Raw genomic sequence first — 17,663 nt, forward strand, 5'->3', positions numbered from 1 at the left:
ACATCTTCGCCATTGTTTCTGAGGTAGCTTTCTTAAATTATTGGCTGTTGAAATATGTTTACATGCGTGGGCCTTGTATATGTATTTTGCAAGCAAATTTGCTGATGTCTGACCTGTAATTTGCTGATGTCTGACCTGTTGGCCTAACCCCAAGTAAGAGTTTTCGATTATTTGAATAGCAATTGTTAAGTTTTATTGTTTTCGTCTATATTTTAATTTCCAGTATAAGGATGCACTGGTGCTACGTACAGGTATGTAATGAGTACGTTTGCTTACAGGGCCGGAGTTATCTCCCTGTACATGATATCATAGAATACCTATGCTTGGACGAAATCGGTGTCAAACCAACCTGAGCCGTACACTTTGCCCTGGCTTAAAGTTCAGAATATATCCCTGTAGAAGACGTCGTTTAACTTGTAATTCCTTTTTCCCCAGTGTATGTAATTCTGCACAGAGGCCTACAGCAGTAGTATGGCGGAGACCAGCTCATCATCCTCGAAAAAGACCCGAGTATCCATCGTTGGAAGGTAATGCGTTTCGCCGAAGTGAGCGGTACGAGAACCACGCGCAGCCTGCAAGCACTGAGTCACTGGTCATTTGTAGTAAATTGCCGTACATTTACATGTGATATGTAGGTTCGCACTGGGTAGTGGAATAGGCTGACTGCATGCTGGGGGCCTTTCCATCCCACTCTCCCCAGCATATTTGCAGTATATATAAATTGGCTTGTCTGTCTGTTTGATTGACCTTCTTTTCAACACGTAACCCCGTCTTGCAGTTTTAAATGCATGCATAGTTCTGAAAGTTGATGTTGTGGTGACCATCTGATCAAGTGTATTGTTCTTGACGCCTTGCCGGCTCGTGGAAAAAACTGCACTGGGAATTAACGTTACATAAGATAGGAATAGACTGTCAATATCAAACAAGATGACAAAGATTTGCGTCACTGCACATTTCTCGTTCCCGAATGCAAATCCTATCGAGAAACATCTCCATTTTCATTTGAAATGATCACAGCAGATTTTCTTTTTGTCGTGTTTTATTTTCTATTTGAGTGTGTAGTAGAAAGGGTTTGGTGTGAATCGTGGGTCAAAAAGATAACAACTGACGTTCTGAATCAGAACGTATACCGGTATGTGTTAAAGAACGTCTAACTGATGGATGAGCCTCGTAAAATCAACTCGCCCCCCCCCCCCCCCGCCAATGGTCCCAGGTTTACATGATGTAAACACCTGGTACAGAGAAGTTCCGTATCTCCTATACCTAATGGTCCCAGGTTTACATGATCATTACATCTGGTACAGACAAGTCAGGACGTAATCTCTACATCTAATGTTCACTTGTATGCATGACCAAGACATCTCGTATAGAAAAGCTCAGCAGAAACGCATTTGTCCTAACACTTTTTATCCCTTGCTCGAATGTTTATAATGGGAATGCAGATTTAAATATATCTTTTATTTAAATAAATTATCATTACAATTGATATACGTACAGCGGCATGATCAATATATCTCCTACGGAAGAACTGTAGCTCCTATATCTAACGATCTCAGCTCTGCATGATACATTTTGTATAATCAAGTCTTGTAGCTCTTGTATCTAATCGGTTCCCTAGTCTGCATGATCAATACTTCTCGAACAGACAGGTCCTGTAGCCCCGTTATCTGTTGGCCCCCGGTCAGCATGATCAATACATCTCATACACACAGGTCCCGTGGCTCCTGTATCTGATCGCTCCCTAGTCTGCATGATTAATACGTCTCGTACAGACAGGCCCTGTAGCCCGGATATCTGTTGGCCCCCGGTCAGCATGATCAATACATCGCGTACAGACAGGTCCTGTAGCTCCTGTATCTAATCGCTCCCTAGTCTGCATGATCAATACATCTCGTATACACAAGTTCAGTAGAAACGCATGTGTTCTAATGCATTTTGTCCTCTAATGGAATGTATGTAATGAAAATGCAGAAGTAAATATAACTTTTTAAAATAAGTTTTCTTTACAATTGATATCCGTACAGCGGTTTAATCGGGCGGAGTTGGGCGATGCTCTTCGCCAGTGCTAGGTTCGAGGTTTGCATGTTTGACGTCGACAAGTCCCAGTTAGAACAAGCCAAGACAGCCGTCCTAGAGCAGCTGAAGGACCTGGAGTCTCAAGGCTTGCTGCGTGGAACGCTCTCTGTTCAGCAGCAGTACGACAGCATTGTAACCACCTCCAGTTTGGCAGACTGTGTGAAAGGCGCTGTCCACGTCCAGGTATATTGTCAAATAAAATAAAGTATTGTACGGGAGGCCGTTTCGATCCCGGGTATACATCACCAAAAATGATAGTCTGTTTGTACATGTTTGTACATGGTTGGCGGGAACAGAAGTTTCAGTTCACCATCGACCTCTGGTAAAGGCTGTGGTTGAATCTGCCATCACATATATTAGTCCCAACCTATATAATCACTAAAATAAGGTAAACTTTTTGGATGCAGCGTCACCTGCTGAAATGACACGTTTAATAGAGCTGCGCGGTGTACAGTGTCGGGATTTGACAGATAGAATGTGCCCATTTCTCCTGGGATATGTGCCCGGTTTACTCCGCTTATGCATATATCGGTTAGCTGTCACATATATGGGTGAAATATAGTCTTCTGTTCGACACAATGCGGAGTTAAATCCCCAATACGTATTTTATTTATTTGATTGCTGATTATACGGCGTACCGAATATTATTTTGCTAATATATAATTAACAGCGATGAGATTTATTGGAGGAGGAAACCTTGGACAGACGTACGTGAACAGACCCCATACCTGGAGACCCCATACCTGGACTGACCCCCTATCTGGACAGACCCCATACGTGTATGGACAGACCCATGTACGTGTTCTTAACTATTCATACATGGTGTAAAACGCAAATCATGACTTGACGCTCAGTATAACAGGAATATGGGCCTGCTGGTTGTGAGCATGATGTGACTGGGTGAGGCATCCGGTCTGCTGATCATTGTTGTCTTCGACATGGCATTTCAGTGAGACAGCGCATAAATATGCCGGAATGGACATGGCCGAAATAAGGTTGAAAACGACAAACAAAAGAAATAAAGGTACTGTTTGTGGTCTTCTCCTGATTAATTGTGAATCAATTTCAGGAATGTGTTCCAGAGACAGTAGACACGAAGAGGAAAGTGTTCACACAGCTAGACAGTCTGGCGGATGACCAAGTCATACTCTGCAGTTCTTCTAGTGCCATTGTCCCGTCCAAGTTCACAGAACATCTTAAACATAGGACAAAATGTCTTGTTGCCCACCCAGTAAGTTCGTATATGGTATGGTTTATAGTTTAATTTAATGTCACTTTGCAACATGGCTGGAGATTACATGATGGCGCTGAGGTTTGGTGAACTTTTAGTGTACGTTCCTGTATACCGACGCTTGCAGATCTAGTGTTTGAATGGGTTCTCCGCTAAAGGCCATTATCCACTAGCTACTTAGTTAGGTTCACCATATATATACCTGACGGAAAGCAACGGTTTCTCCCTCTCTCTACCCATGTGTGAGAAGGTTTACCATATATACCAGATGAAATACAGCGGTTTCTCCATCTTTCTGCCCGTGAGTCAAAAGTTTTGTAATATATATATATATATATATATATATATATATATATATATATATATATATATATATATATATATATATATATATATATATATATATATATATATATACCTGGCGAGATTCAGCGGTTTCTCCCTCTGTCTGCCCATGAGTCAGAAGGTTTACCATACATACCTGACGAGAGGCAAATTTTTTCATGAACCGTTGTCAGCTTACGTGTAGGCCTACATTACTTTCGATTGCAAACGTACTCCTGGCAATAAAACCCGCCCAGATTAATCTCAAAGAAAATACTTTAAGCGGTAAATGTAGGCTTACTTCTGACAGTGAAAGGCCGTCCTACAGAACGTAGTTGCAAACAGGGCATGGACGTATAAATATCTACATGTTTTTCTTTGTTTTACTGCTAGCTACTTATTTGTGCCATCAGCCATATGTGCCTATTTTATACGATCATATTGTGACATCGTCCTGTTATACGGGTCCTATAATTAAGTATACGGTTCCAAATGCTGTTTTAAACACGAAGGAACGCTATCATTGAATGTGTCCCTTTCCAGTCAATAACCTCGTACTTGTAGATTAATCCTCCATTTTACTGCCGACTGGTGGAATTAGTACCGGCTCCATGGACGGACCCGGAAGCTGTGCAGACGACAAGGGACCTCATGACGTCAATTGGACAGGCACCAATCACACTGAAGAAGGAGATCACAGGTTTCATACAACCGCGTATACAGCATGCTATTCTAGCCGAATGCTGCAGGCTTGTTCAGGTATAGAGACTAAACTCACTAAATTACAAACTCCAAATATTTGATAGATTGTGTTACTTCAGTCGATACAGATTAGGAATTATCACCCTTTACCACTTCCTTGTTGGTTTATGTAGTTGCCATTAGAATGACATCGAGTGTCTTACGGTTATCAGAGCAACTCAGAATATGCGTTATGATATATGTTAAAACATGTCTGAGGATCCATGGTGTTTCATGTTTATGGAGCTTTGTGAACTTGGATGGTGTATGCTCGGACCTACACAGCGATTACTGGACAGCTGCAATGATCAACCCATACATTGACTTCGTCAAGTGTCACTTCCTCATTCCGTCAAAGTGCAAATCCCTAGGAGCATACGTCACAGCTCAGTGCTTTAGCTGTTGTCACAGATTTACTTTTTGCTTAAACATACGGGTATGCATGCTTGCTAAAGCGTGTATTTATACTCCAAAGCATCTATGATAACGAGCTGTTCCCTAAAAAGGTTCAGTATTCACACTAGAAGGTAAATACATAACACATAATCAGCGCCCTAACTAAGTATTATGTTGCTAACATTTGTTCGTAACCATATTCATCCCATGAATGTGACCCAGAACATGGGATAAAAGGTGTGGGATAAATATCGTTTCCGATATCTTTTTGTGAACAGTGTTAAGATTGACTGGTTTTTGACATTTCATTGATAAAATCAACCAATCAAAAGCTACACACGCGCCGAACTACTTTGTTGCACTACGTGACTTTGTCGTCTGTATTGAGTACAAACGTCCAACATATGTTGACTGTACATATAGTCGTAGATGCTTTGGAAATTCCTTTATCATATTACGTTTGGAATGTTCTTGTCTGTGTTAAGATTAGGCGCATTTCAGCCGGCTTTCTCACATACGTAGATGTGCACGCCACGCACTGGTGTAGTCGTCACTAGCTTTCCCGTGACTCCTCGGTACAGTCTTTTGTCAATCATGTTCATAAACTAAAAACAGTCATCTGCTAATAAGTTTTAATTGTGTAGATGATAATGAAAAATATTCACCCAAATTGTGGTCAGTAAAGGCAGGTCTGAAGCTGAACTCTTTTGTGTGGCGTATGTCTCATCCTGAGCAGAAATGTTGCGCTTTGGCCTGAGGCCGAATGACTGACGTCATAAACAGAACCTCCAACTCGTGACCTTGCAGTATCAAATTTATTAAACTACAGGCAAAAATTTCGTTTGTTTCTCGCCAGAGGCTCGATAAACTTGTTACTACAGGGTCACTCGATGGAGATCCTCTATTTTTGTCATAGAAGTACAAAATATAACAAGATATTCAGTTATGATCTGAATAAAAATTTAAAAAATACCGCACCTAGTCAGCTGCCTCCGGTCCATTCTTTTTTTATTATTACATCTTCACAGAAAGGACCAAGAGCTATTAGTAGTGTATTGTTGTACTGAGAGTTGTTGGTTTTGTGCTATAGTCTGTTAGAGAGTCGCCTAAATTCAGCTGTGTGTAAAATCAGTCACACTCGCTACCAAAATTGGCTTTAGTCAGTGTCACGTAATGACCCAAGCTTTACACATTGACACGTTAGACGTCCATATGGCAAAGAAAATGCAGTTAGAACACTTTTTCTAATTCATAATGTTAAAGTACGTATGATATGTTTCGGCGGCAAGAACCAATTCCCTCGGTGACGTCATAATTATTAAAAAAAAACAACAGTGGACTGCTGGATATGGTGCGGAGCTCAACATGTTTTGAAGGAGGGTAACACCTGAACTGCTGTTGACTTTACTGTAAACCCTGTTTCCTGACACTGCCATATTTGAAACTGTTTACATTTTTTGTATAATATAACCTTAATAAGTGAATTTTACTTTATCTCTAGTAGTATATGATCGCTACGCTGTATGGTTTTAGAGGATGGATATTAGGAAATTAACGGCTCGTTGATGCAGCCATTGTAAAACAAATCACTCTCCACTCTCCACGTCCATTATCCAGCATGCAACTTGCTTTTGAATAATTATAATCACCCGAGGCAATGATTTCTTGGTGTACAAACTGAGCGTAAGGAGTTTAACATTACGAATTAGAAAAAGTATTCCAACTGCAATTTGTTTGTGATAATATAGATGTCTAACATATCAATGTGTAGAGCTTTTATTGTTAAAAGCTAAAGGCAATTTTGGTAGCGAGTGTGACTGATTTTACAGAGAGCTGAATATAGGCGACTCTCTAAAGAAATAGACAACAGAGGTAAACATAGCACATCTTGAATCCGTTACCACCCGTATAAATCCCCGAACATCGCTAGTTCCCATATGTTGAATTTGCGTGTCTCTCTCTGTGTACATTCATAATGACGCGTATATCTTAATCATCTACATTCAGGACGAGGTGATCAGTGTTGCTGACGTAGAAACAGCCGTTGTTGAGGGTCTGGCTCCACGTTACGCTTTCATGGGCCCTTTCGAGACGTGCCATCTGAACGCCAACGGTAAGCGCTGAATCATGCATGCCCGCAGTGAGAAAACAAAGTGTCCACTTATTGCGATATACGACCAGCATTTTCATCCTACTAAACATGGGAAGTAAATGGAATGGGTAATTATACATCATTACTAAGCAACACATAAGTTGTAAGTCAGAGCTGATCCTTACCCCATATCTGATACTTATAGAGTGTATAGCCATGAACTACAAAAAGATTATGATTTAGTAACTGTAGTGCAAGGAATCAATTCATGTTTGTAAATCATTTGTTTTAAAATACTGTTACTTTTTCACGCATTCAGTATTTTAGTTCCAGCAAACATGTTGTTTGCAGGTCTAAAAGACTACTTTGACCGTTTCGGGCAGACCATATACGATGTTCAGAAGTCGTTTAGCGCCCCACACCCAATGCAGGGCGCGAAAGCAGAGGAAGCGGAGCGAGAGGTTACCCAGTGGGTTCCGTTAGAGGCCTTACCCCAGAGGCGTCAATGGAGAGACAGAAGACTAGCTGCTCTTGCCAAACTTAAAAACGAGCTTGACAATTCATCAAAGTGAATTTGAAAACTTTCCATCATATGTTTTTTTTAAGTTCTACTTGAACATTTAACTCTACCAGTAGAGTTGCAGTATATGTCTATGGTGCATATTTGTACTTATGCTGTGAAGTATGTGGGAAAGAAAATGTGACCAAGGCCTCTTCAGTCAGCCATTTGACCAGTTGTGTGATTAAAACTGATCCGAACATCACAGCGCTTCTTTAAAAATTCTGTTATCGTTCTTTTTTGTCTGTTCGTATTCAAATTTGATATCGTGAGTATGAATTAGTGTTATACACTGCAAATATTAACGACGCATGACATGTATTTATAAAAACACAAGCATTAATGTACAAACGGCTAACTGTTTTTATTTGAAGGCAGACGAACCACAAACACGTTACATGTATATGGTGGGACCATACACGCATAGGTTCTTGTTAAAACATGGCTGGCAAACTTTTTTGTAATACTGACGTTTTCAGTAAATCGTTTCAACGTATTCTCCAAAACATTGGTGTTTTATAGAAAACATGTGATATGTCTACTAGAGTGGTCAAATAACCGTTTTTGTTTTAACATGTATATTCCTATCAGTTTTGGCTATGTATTACGTACCATTATTTTGAATAATTTCCAATGACGAGATAAAACAAAAAACAATTTGATTAACTTGTGAATAGTTTGGAATGCCGTGGTAAAAGAGCGTACATCTAGGTTTCGTGATACATATGTATACGTACTGTATCAGTGAAAGGGTCCAGGAGGGGACTAATAAATGCCTTATAGACTGCGTACACTAACTTCAAACTGAGAAAGCCGGATACTTAAAATATCACGTGCAAGAGTTTAATAATTGCGATTGCTTAATTACAATCAAATCAGGATTTACCACCTCGCCAGATCGCCTGAGCAAAAAAAAATCACGTGCAAAGGTAATCTCCCTGTACTTGATAAAGTATGCATAGACGAAATCGGTGTCTTGTATGCCTTCGAACAGGTCAAACGAATCTGAGCCGTCATTCTGCCCCGACTTAAAGGTCAGGATATATCCCTAGGGACCCCATTTTATCAGCCATACTTTTAACTGTTTTTCTTCGTGTATTTAATACACCGCACAGCAGTACGATAGAGACGAGCTTATCAGCCTCAACGAGGGGACGAAATGCCAAAGTATCCATCGTTGGAAGGTATTGGTTCGTTGATGCGACGTGCGCTCTTACAGAGCTTAGTTGGCCATACAAGCCACAAATCCCAGGAAGAGCCACGTGTAGCTGCAGAGCTTTGGCTCACTAGTGACTGATTTGTAGCAAAATGCCCTACATTTATATATAGTATGTATCTGAATGTTGGAGCCTGCAATTAGGCGAACTGCATGTGTGACGGTCTTCCACCCCCACCCGATATCTCATGTTCCCTGGTCTGCATGATCAATACATCTGGTACGGACGAGTCCTATAGGTCTACATGATCAGTACATCTCGTACAGACAAATCCTGTTGCCACGATATCTCATGTTCTCAGGTCTTCATGATCAATGCATCGCGTACAGACAAATCCTATAACCATAATATCTCATGTTCCCATGTCTCCGCGATCTATACATCTGGTCTAGACAAGCTCCAAAATCTCATCGGTTCCCTAGTGCGCATGATAAATACATCTCATACAGTCATGACCCGTATCTCCAATATCTCCATGGTGCCAGGTTTACATGATCATTACATCTGGTACAGACAAGTCTCGTATCTCCTATATCTAATGGTCCCTAGTCTACATGATTATTACATCTGGTACAGACACGCCCCGTATCTCCTATATCTAATTGTCCCAGGTTTACGTGATCAAGACATCTGGTACAGACAAGCCAGGTATTTCCTACATCTAATTATCCCAGGTTTACATCACCAATACATCTTGTATAGAACAGGTCTGCAGAAACGCGTTTGTCCTAACGCTTTAAATCCCATTCTCGAAAGTATATAATAAGAATGCAGATATGAATATATTTTTTATTTAAATAAATTATCATTAAAATTCATAAACGTACGATACCTAGCCCTTGTACCAGTATATAATGATCCCAGGTCTACATAATTAATACGTCTCGTATAAAAAATTTGTTCTAAGGTCAATCACATTACATTAAAATAAATCATCTTTCAATCATATTTAGAAATTTGTTATAAGATCAAAGGTACTCTTTGACTCTTTGATTAGTAAATACGTCCCTGCTTGACGTTTGGCCATGAATTAAACATTTTTCCGCTTTACTTCTTGTTTGCAGATTTTCAGTGCTCATGCGTACAAGTTGCTTTTTTTCTACTTTGTTGTTGGTACATGTTTCAAATAAATGAGGATTAATTTTACACAACACAAATTTCTGGACTCAGATAAATGTCCTATCGTCTGTATTCGCAAGCAAAGCGCTAATATAGCTTCATTTTGTCGTCACTTACAGATACTTTAATTTGAAAACAAAATGCGGTACCTTGGCAACCTGAACCATTGTTTCTCTGAGAAACGCTCTTTCGCTCCTTTTTCTCCTCCAATGGTAACTGCATAGAAGCACGCTGGTTTCACTGGCAACTTTATTTAATATGACTTTTATACAAAGGATACAAAATATTGTCAACAAAACTTCAAAACAAGGAACTGGCACTTCGTGTATGCAGTTCCTTAAAATTTCTCTCTTCCATACCCTGTGTTTATGTTGAAAATTCCAGTATCCCTGACGAAAGTACAATTAAAGCGAGAAAGAGGGATTCGTTGATTATACAACTAGATGAAAGACAAGCATTCGAAATTATAAATCACTCACAAAGACCATATTCGGAAAGCTGCGATTCTTTGAATAACAATGAGTTCAGGTTTGACCTCCTCGACGGATCGTCAGATCTTTCAAATTTTCCTGATCACACGTTGATCGCAGACTATAAAGTCAGCACAATTGTTATGAATTCTAAATTCTGACTGTGAGGCTTTATAAAGCCAAATAAACAAAATTCCTTCACATAAGAACCCTAAAGCTTTTGGAGGGTAGTTTTATAATATAGCAGAAACCCAATGTGACTTTTGGACAGGGCACACTGTCCTTCGATAAAGTGAGAGCTGAGATGGTCTTTGTCAACTATACCTGGAGAAAGATGCTTGACATCTACTGTCTCCAGACATCAATCACAATGAATTAAAACAAATCATCTTTCAATCATATTTAGAAATTTGTTATAAGATCAAAGGTACTCATCACTTGACAATAATCCATTCACACCCTGGACAGCCCAGCACACCCAGGGGATAAAAACAGAGACATATTCGCTTTATCTACCTGCTGTTTGGCGAAGCACTTTTAATATTGGCTACACATCTTCACAGATGTGGTACAGATGATTCACTAAGAATGACACGCCCCATGTAGCCTTAATAAAGTAGCCGTCTCTTTTCACCCACCTATGAAATACTGACTGGACATTCTGGAGTCCACGTTAAAGGTGTCGATACCTCAGACAATAAGCAGATATGTTGAAATTATTCTGCAAATGTCGCCAAGCCCTAAGCTAGCCGTCATCCATGTAATTGTCTTGAGCCAGTGACGGTGGTGTCAGCAAACCCTTGGCTATATATTCACAATGTTTCGTCCATACCCATCAGTTAAAACATTATTGCTTCCCTTTGACACATCGCTTGTGGACCGCATCTTCCTTACTATGGATTGTCAACAAGTCGAATTTTCTTTCGATCACGGAGATGGACTTTGTACTTTTTTAACAACGTCAGACAAAAGACTGTCAACGGATGTGGAACTGCTAAACGTTGAGGGACTGAGCGCTGATCTTTCTCAACTTCTTTGCCAACCCGATTTGTGTGATATTCGCTTTCTCATTGGACCACACAAGGTACCCGTGTATGCTGTCAGTTCCATCTTGGCCGTTCGAATCAGTTTCTTTAGGAAACTCTTTAACACCAAGTCCACATGCACAACACTGCCCGTAAATGCCGAAGACGTTGTAAGAAAGAAGAACCCACTTTCGGCAATCGCCAAGGTCTTCAAGCGAAAATCGAGGACGCTTAACGTGAAAATTGAAGAGAAAGTGAGAGAAGAAAGCTGGCAAGTGGAACTTCCTGACGTCGAGGAAGGTGTTTTCCGCAGTGTTCTAGATTATATCTACAGTGGAAATGTGCTAGTAAATGTTTACAACGTGGTTGGGGTCATAAAGGCGGCCCACAAGTACGCTTTACCAGAGTTATGCGCCGCGTGTTTCATCTACGCTAAAAGGAACATCACCCACACGTCAGCTCTGCCTCTGCTCTCAGCAACATGTACATATGGTCAGCTATCATTAAACGAAAGACTCCAAGGCATCATCTTAAAATACATAGCTGAAAATGCAGAAACAATCTTGACTCAGACAGCATTTGACCACCTCTCCAGACAAGAGGTTGATCTGATTTTCCGCCAGTACAATATTCAGGCTTCGGAAGAAACCAAGTTGGAAGCCATTCTCAGGTGGAGTCACAAGTTCAGCGGCGATGCGGGATACATGTACCTTCAAAAAACACTTAAACTTTTTATCCGTCGTGTTAACATGCTGAAAATATCCAAAAGTACACTGGAAAATGTTATAAAACCTTTGTGTCTTTTTCCTGACGAAGTTATACATAAAACAGCGGTATAGTAGTGGAAAATGTTGATTCTTTAATTAGTAAATACGTCCCTGATTGACTTTTGGAAATGAATTAATAATTTTTTCCGCTTTACTTCATGTTTTTAGATATTTAGTGCTCATGTGTATAAGATTTTTTTTGTATTTTGATGTTGGTACATGTTTCAAATAAATGAGCACTAATTTTACACAACACAAATTTCTGGACTCAGATAAATGTCCTATCGTCTGTATTCGCAAGCAAAGCACTAATATAGCTTCTTTTTGTCGTGACTTACAGATACTTTAATTTGAAAACAAAATGCGGTACCTTGGCAACCTCAACCATTGTTTGTCTGAGAAATGCTCTTTCGCTCCTTTTTCTCCTCCAATGGTAACTGCATAGAAGCACGCTGGTTTCACTGGCAACTTTATTTAGTATGACTTTTATACAAAGGATACAAAATATTGTCAACAAAACTTCAAAACAAGGAACTGGCACTTCGTGTATGCAGTTCCTTAAAATTTCTCTCTTCCATACCCTGTGTTTATGTTGAAAATTCCAGTATCCCTGACGAAAGTACAATTAAAGCGAGAAAGAGGGATTCGTTGATTATACAACTAGATGAAAGACAAGCATTCGAAATTATAAATCACTCACAAAGACCATATTCGGAAAGCTGCGATTCTTTGAATGACAATGAGTTCAGGTTTGACCTCCTCGACGGATCGTCAGATCTTTCAAATTTTCCTGATCAGACGTTGATCGCAGACTATACAGTCAGCACAATTGTTATGAATTCTAAATTCTGACTGTGAGGCTTTATAAAGCCAAATAAACAAAATTCCTTCACGTAAGAACCCTAAAACTTTTGAAGGGTAGTTTTATAATATAGCAGAAATCCAATGTGACTTTTGGACAGGGCACACTGTCCTTCGATAAAGTGAGAGCTGAGATGGTCTTTGTCAACTATACCTGGAGAAAGATGCTTGACATCTACTGTCTCCAGACATCAATCACAATGAATTAAAACAAATCATCTTTCAATCATATTTAGAAATTTGTTATCAGATCAAAGGTACTCATCACTTGACAATAATCCATTCACACCCTGGACAGCCCAGCACACCCAGGGGGTAAAAACAGAGACATATTCGCTTTATCTACCTGCTGTTTGGCGAAGCACTTTTAATATTGGCTACACATCTTCACAGATGTGGTACAGATGATTCACTAAGAATGACACGCCCCATGTAGCCTTAATAAAGTAGCCGTCTCTTTTCACCCACCTATGAAATACTGACTGGACATTCTGGAGTCCACGTTAAAGGTGTCGATACCTCAGACAATAAGCAGATATGTTGAAATTATTCTGCAAATGTCGCCAAGCCCTAAGCTAGCCGTCATCCATGTAATTGTCTGGAGCCAGTGACGGTGGTGTCAGCAAACCCTTGGCTATATATTCACAATGTTTTGTCCATACCCATCAGTTAAAACATTATTGCTTCCCTTTGACACATCGCTTGTGGACCGCATCTTCCTTACTATGGATTGTCAACAAGTCGAATTTTCTTTCGATCACGGAGATGGACTTTGTACTTTCTTAACAACGTCAGACAAAAGACTGTCAACGGATGTGGAACTGCTAAACGTTGAGGGACTGAGCGCTGATCTTTCTCAACTTCTTTGCCAACCCGATTTGTGTGATATTCGCTTTCTCATTGGACCACACAAGGTACCCGTGTATGCTGCCAGTTCCATCTTGGCCGCTCGAAGCAGTTTCTTTAGGAAACTCTTTAACACCAAGTCCACATGCACAACACTGCCCGCAAATGCCGAAGACGTTGTAAGAAAGAAGAACCCACTTTCGGCAATCGCCAAGGTCTTCAAGCGAAAATCGAGAACGCTTAACGTGAAAATTGAAGAGAAAGTGAGAGAAGAAAGCTGGCAAGTGGAACTTCCTGACATCGAGGAAGGTGTTTTCCGCAGTGTTCTAGATTATATCTACAGTGGAAATGTGCTAGTAAATGTTTACAACGTGGTTGGGGTCATGAAGGCGGCCCACAAGTACGCTTTACCAGAGTTATGCGCCGCGTGTTTCATCTACGCTAAAAGGAACATCACCCACACGTCAGCTCTGCCTCTGCTCTCAGCAACATGTACATATGGTCAGCTATCATTAAACGAAAGACTCCAAGGCATCATCTTAAAATACATAGCTGAAAATGCAGAAACAATCTTGACTCAGATAGCATTTGACCACCTCTCCAGACAAGAGGTTGATCTGATTTTCCGCCAGTACAATATTCAGGCTTCGGAAGAAACCAAGTTGGAAGCCATTCTCAGGTGGAGTCACAAGTTCAGCGGCGATGCGGGATACATGTACCTTCAAAAAACACTTAAACTTTTTATCCGTCGTGTTAACATGCTGAAAATATCCAAAAGTACACTGGAAAATGTTATAAAACCTTTGTGTCTTTTTCCTGACGAAGTTATACCTAAAAAATCTGTATAGTAGTCGAAAATGTTGATTCTTTAATTTGTAAATAGGTCCCTGATTGACTTTTGGAAATGAATTAATAATTTTTTTCCGCTTTACTTCATGTTTTTAGATATTTAGTGCTCATGCGTATAAGATTTTTTTTGTATTTTGATGTTGGTACATGTTTCAAATAAATGAGCACTAATTTTACACAACACAAATTTCTGGACTCAGATAAATGTCCTATCGTCTGTATTCGCATCGGCAAAGCACTAATATAGCTTCTTTTTGTCGTCACCTACAGATACTTTAATTTGAAAACAAAATGCGGTACCTTGGCAACCTGAACCATTGTTTCTCTGAGAAGTGCTCTTTCGCTCCTTTTTCTCCTCCAATGGTAACTGCATAGAAGCACGCTGGTTTCACTGGCAACTTTATTTAATATGACTTTTATACAAAGGATACAAAATATTGTCAACAAAACTTCAAAACAAGGAACTGGCACTTCGTGTATGCAGTTCCTTAAAATTTCTCTCTTCCATACCCTGTGTTTATGTTGAAAATTCCAGTATCCCTGACGAAAGTACAATTAAAGCGAGAAAGAGGGATTCGTTGATTATACAACTAGATGAAAGACAAGCATTCGAAATTATAAATCACTCACAAAGACCATATTCGGAAAGCTGCGATTCTTTGAATAACAATGAGTTCAGGTTTGACCTCCTCGACGGATCGTAAGATCTTTCAAATTTTCCTGATCAGACGTTGATCACAGACTATACAGTCAGCACAATTGTTATGAATTCTAAATTCTCACTGTGAGGCTTTATAAAGCCAAAAAACAAAATTCCTTCACGTAAGAACCCTAAAGCTTTTGGAGGGTAGTTTTATAATATAGCAGAAATCCAATGTGACTTTTGGACAGGGCACACTGTCCTTCGATAAAGTGAAAGCTGAGATGGTCTTTGTCAACTATACCTGGAGAAAGATGCTTGACATCTACTGTCTCCAGACATCAATCACAATGAATTAAAACAAATCATCTTTCAATCATATTTAGAAATTTGTTATAAGATCAAAGGTACTCATCACTTGACAATAATCCATTCACACCCTGGACAGCCCAGCACACCCAGGGGGTAAAAACAGAGACATATTCGCTTTATCTACCTGCTGTTTGGCGAAGCACTTTTAATATTGGCTACACATCTTCACAGATGTGGTATAGATGATTCACTAAGAATGACACGCCCCATGTAGCCTTAATAAAGTAGCCGTCTCTTTTCACCCACCTATGAAATACTGACTGGACATTCTGGAGTCCACGTTAAAGGTGTCGATACCTCAGACAATAAGCAGATATGTTGAAATTATTCTGCAAATGTCGCCAAGCCCTAAGCTAGCCGTCATCCATGTAATTGTCTGGAGCCAGTGACGGTGGTGTCAGCAAACCCTTGGCTATATATTCACAATGTTTCGTCCATACCCATCAGTTAAAACATTATTGCTTCCCTTTGACACATCGGTTGTGGACCGCATCTTCCTTACTATGGATTGTCAACAAGTCGAATTTTCTTTCGATCACGGAGATGGACTTTGTACTTTCTTAACAACGTCAGACAAAAGACTGTCAACGGATGTGGAACTGCTAAACGTTGAGGGACTGAGCGCTGATCTTTCTCAACTTCTTTGCCAACCCGATTTGTGTGATATTCGCTTTCTCATTGGACCACACAAGGTACCCGTGTATGCTGTCAGTTCCATCTTGGCCGCTCGAAGCAGTTTCTTTAGGAAACTCTTTAACACCAAGTCCACATGCACAACACTGCCCGCAAATGCCGAAGACGTTGTAAGAAAGAAGAACCCACTTTCGGCAATCGCCAAGGTCTTCAAGCGAAAATCGAGAACGCTTAACGTGAAAATTGAAGAGAAAGTGAGAGAAGAAAGCTGGCAAGTGGAACTTCCTGACGTCGAGGAAGGTGTTTTCCGCAGTGTTCTAGATTATATCTACAGTGGAAATGTGCTAGTAAATGTTTACAACGTGGTTGGGGTCATGAAGGCGGCCCACGAGTACGCTTTACCAGAGTTATGCGCCGCGTGTTTCATCTACGCTAAAAGGAACATCACCCACACGTCAGCTCTGCCTCTGCTCTCAGCAACATGTACATATGGTCAGCTATCATTAAACGAAAGACTCCAAGGCATCATCTTAAAATACATAGCTGAAAATGCAGAAACAATCTTGACTCAGACAGCATTTGACTACCTCTCCAGACAAGAGGTTGATCTGATTTTCCGCCAGTACAATATTCAGGCTTCGGAAGAAACCAAGTTGGAAGCCATTCTCAGGTGGAGTCACAAGTTCAGCGGCGATGCGGGATACATGTACCTTCGAAAAACACTTAAACTTTTTATCCGTCGTGTTAACATGCTGAAAATATCCAAAAGTACATTGCAAAATGTTATAAAACCTTTGTGTCTTTTTCCTGACGAAGTTATACCTAAAAAAGCTGTATAGTAGTGGAAAATGTTGATTCTTTAATAAGTAAATAGGTCCCTGCTTAACGTTTGGCCATGAATTAAACATTTTTCCGCTTTACTTCTTGTTTTCAGATTTTCAGTGCTCATGTGTATAAGATTTTTTTGTATTTTGATGTTGGTACATGTTTCAAATAAATGAGGATTAATTTTACACAACACAAATTTCTGGACTCAGATAAATGTCCTATCGTCTGTATTCGGATCGGCAAAGCGCTAATATAGCTTCTTTTTGTCGTGACTTACAGATACTTTAATTTGAAAACAAAATGCGGTACCTTGGCAACCTGAACCATTGTTTGTCTGAGAAATGCTCTTTCGCTCCTTTTTCTCCTCCAATGGTAACTGCATGGAAGCACGCTGGTTTCACTGACAATTTTATTTAGTATGACTTTTATACAAAGGATACAAAATATTGTCAACAAAACTTCAAAACAAGGAACTGGCACTTCGTGTATGCACTTCCTTAAAATTTCTCTCTTCCATACCCTGTGTTTATGTTGGAAATTCCAGTATCCCTGACGAAAGTACAATTAAAGCGAGAAAGAGGGATTCGTTGATTATACAACTAGATGAAAGACAAGCA

At 40.0% G+C, this 17,663-nt stretch overlaps 3 protein-coding genes across 3 annotated transcripts; all 3 read left to right on the forward strand.

Moving 5' to 3' along the window:
* Positions 1-401: 401 nt before the first annotated feature.
* LOC135461831 (lambda-crystallin-like) lies at positions 402-7,432 on the forward strand. Its single transcript, XM_064739083.1, has 6 exons — positions 402-527; positions 2,025-2,259; positions 3,146-3,307; positions 4,196-4,390; positions 6,776-6,881; positions 7,212-7,432. The coding sequence occupies exons 1-6, from the start codon at positions 472-474 to the stop codon at positions 7,430-7,432; spliced, it is 975 nt and encodes a 324-aa protein (XP_064595153.1). The 5' UTR covers positions 402-471.
* Positions 7,433-13,603: 6,171 nt separating this feature from the next.
* Positions 13,604-14,572, forward strand: LOC135461841 (serine-enriched protein-like). Its single transcript, XM_064739091.1, has one exon. It carries the CDS (start codon positions 13,604-13,606, stop codon positions 14,570-14,572), a length of 969 nt encoding a protein of 322 aa, XP_064595161.1.
* A 1,438-nt stretch (positions 14,573-16,010) lies between these two features.
* On the forward strand, positions 16,011-17,057 carry LOC135461849 (serine-enriched protein-like). The gene has a single exon (XM_064739105.1). It carries the CDS (start codon positions 16,011-16,013, stop codon positions 17,055-17,057), a length of 1,047 nt encoding a protein of 348 aa, XP_064595175.1.
* The last annotated feature ends 606 nt before the right edge of the window (positions 17,058-17,663 follow it).

This window comes from Liolophura sinensis, chromosome 1 (genome assembly GCF_032854445.1).
Source record: "Liolophura sinensis isolate JHLJ2023 chromosome 1, CUHK_Ljap_v2, whole genome shotgun sequence".
Classification (NCBI taxonomy): Eukaryota; Metazoa; Mollusca; class Polyplacophora; order Chitonida; family Chitonidae; genus Liolophura; species Liolophura sinensis.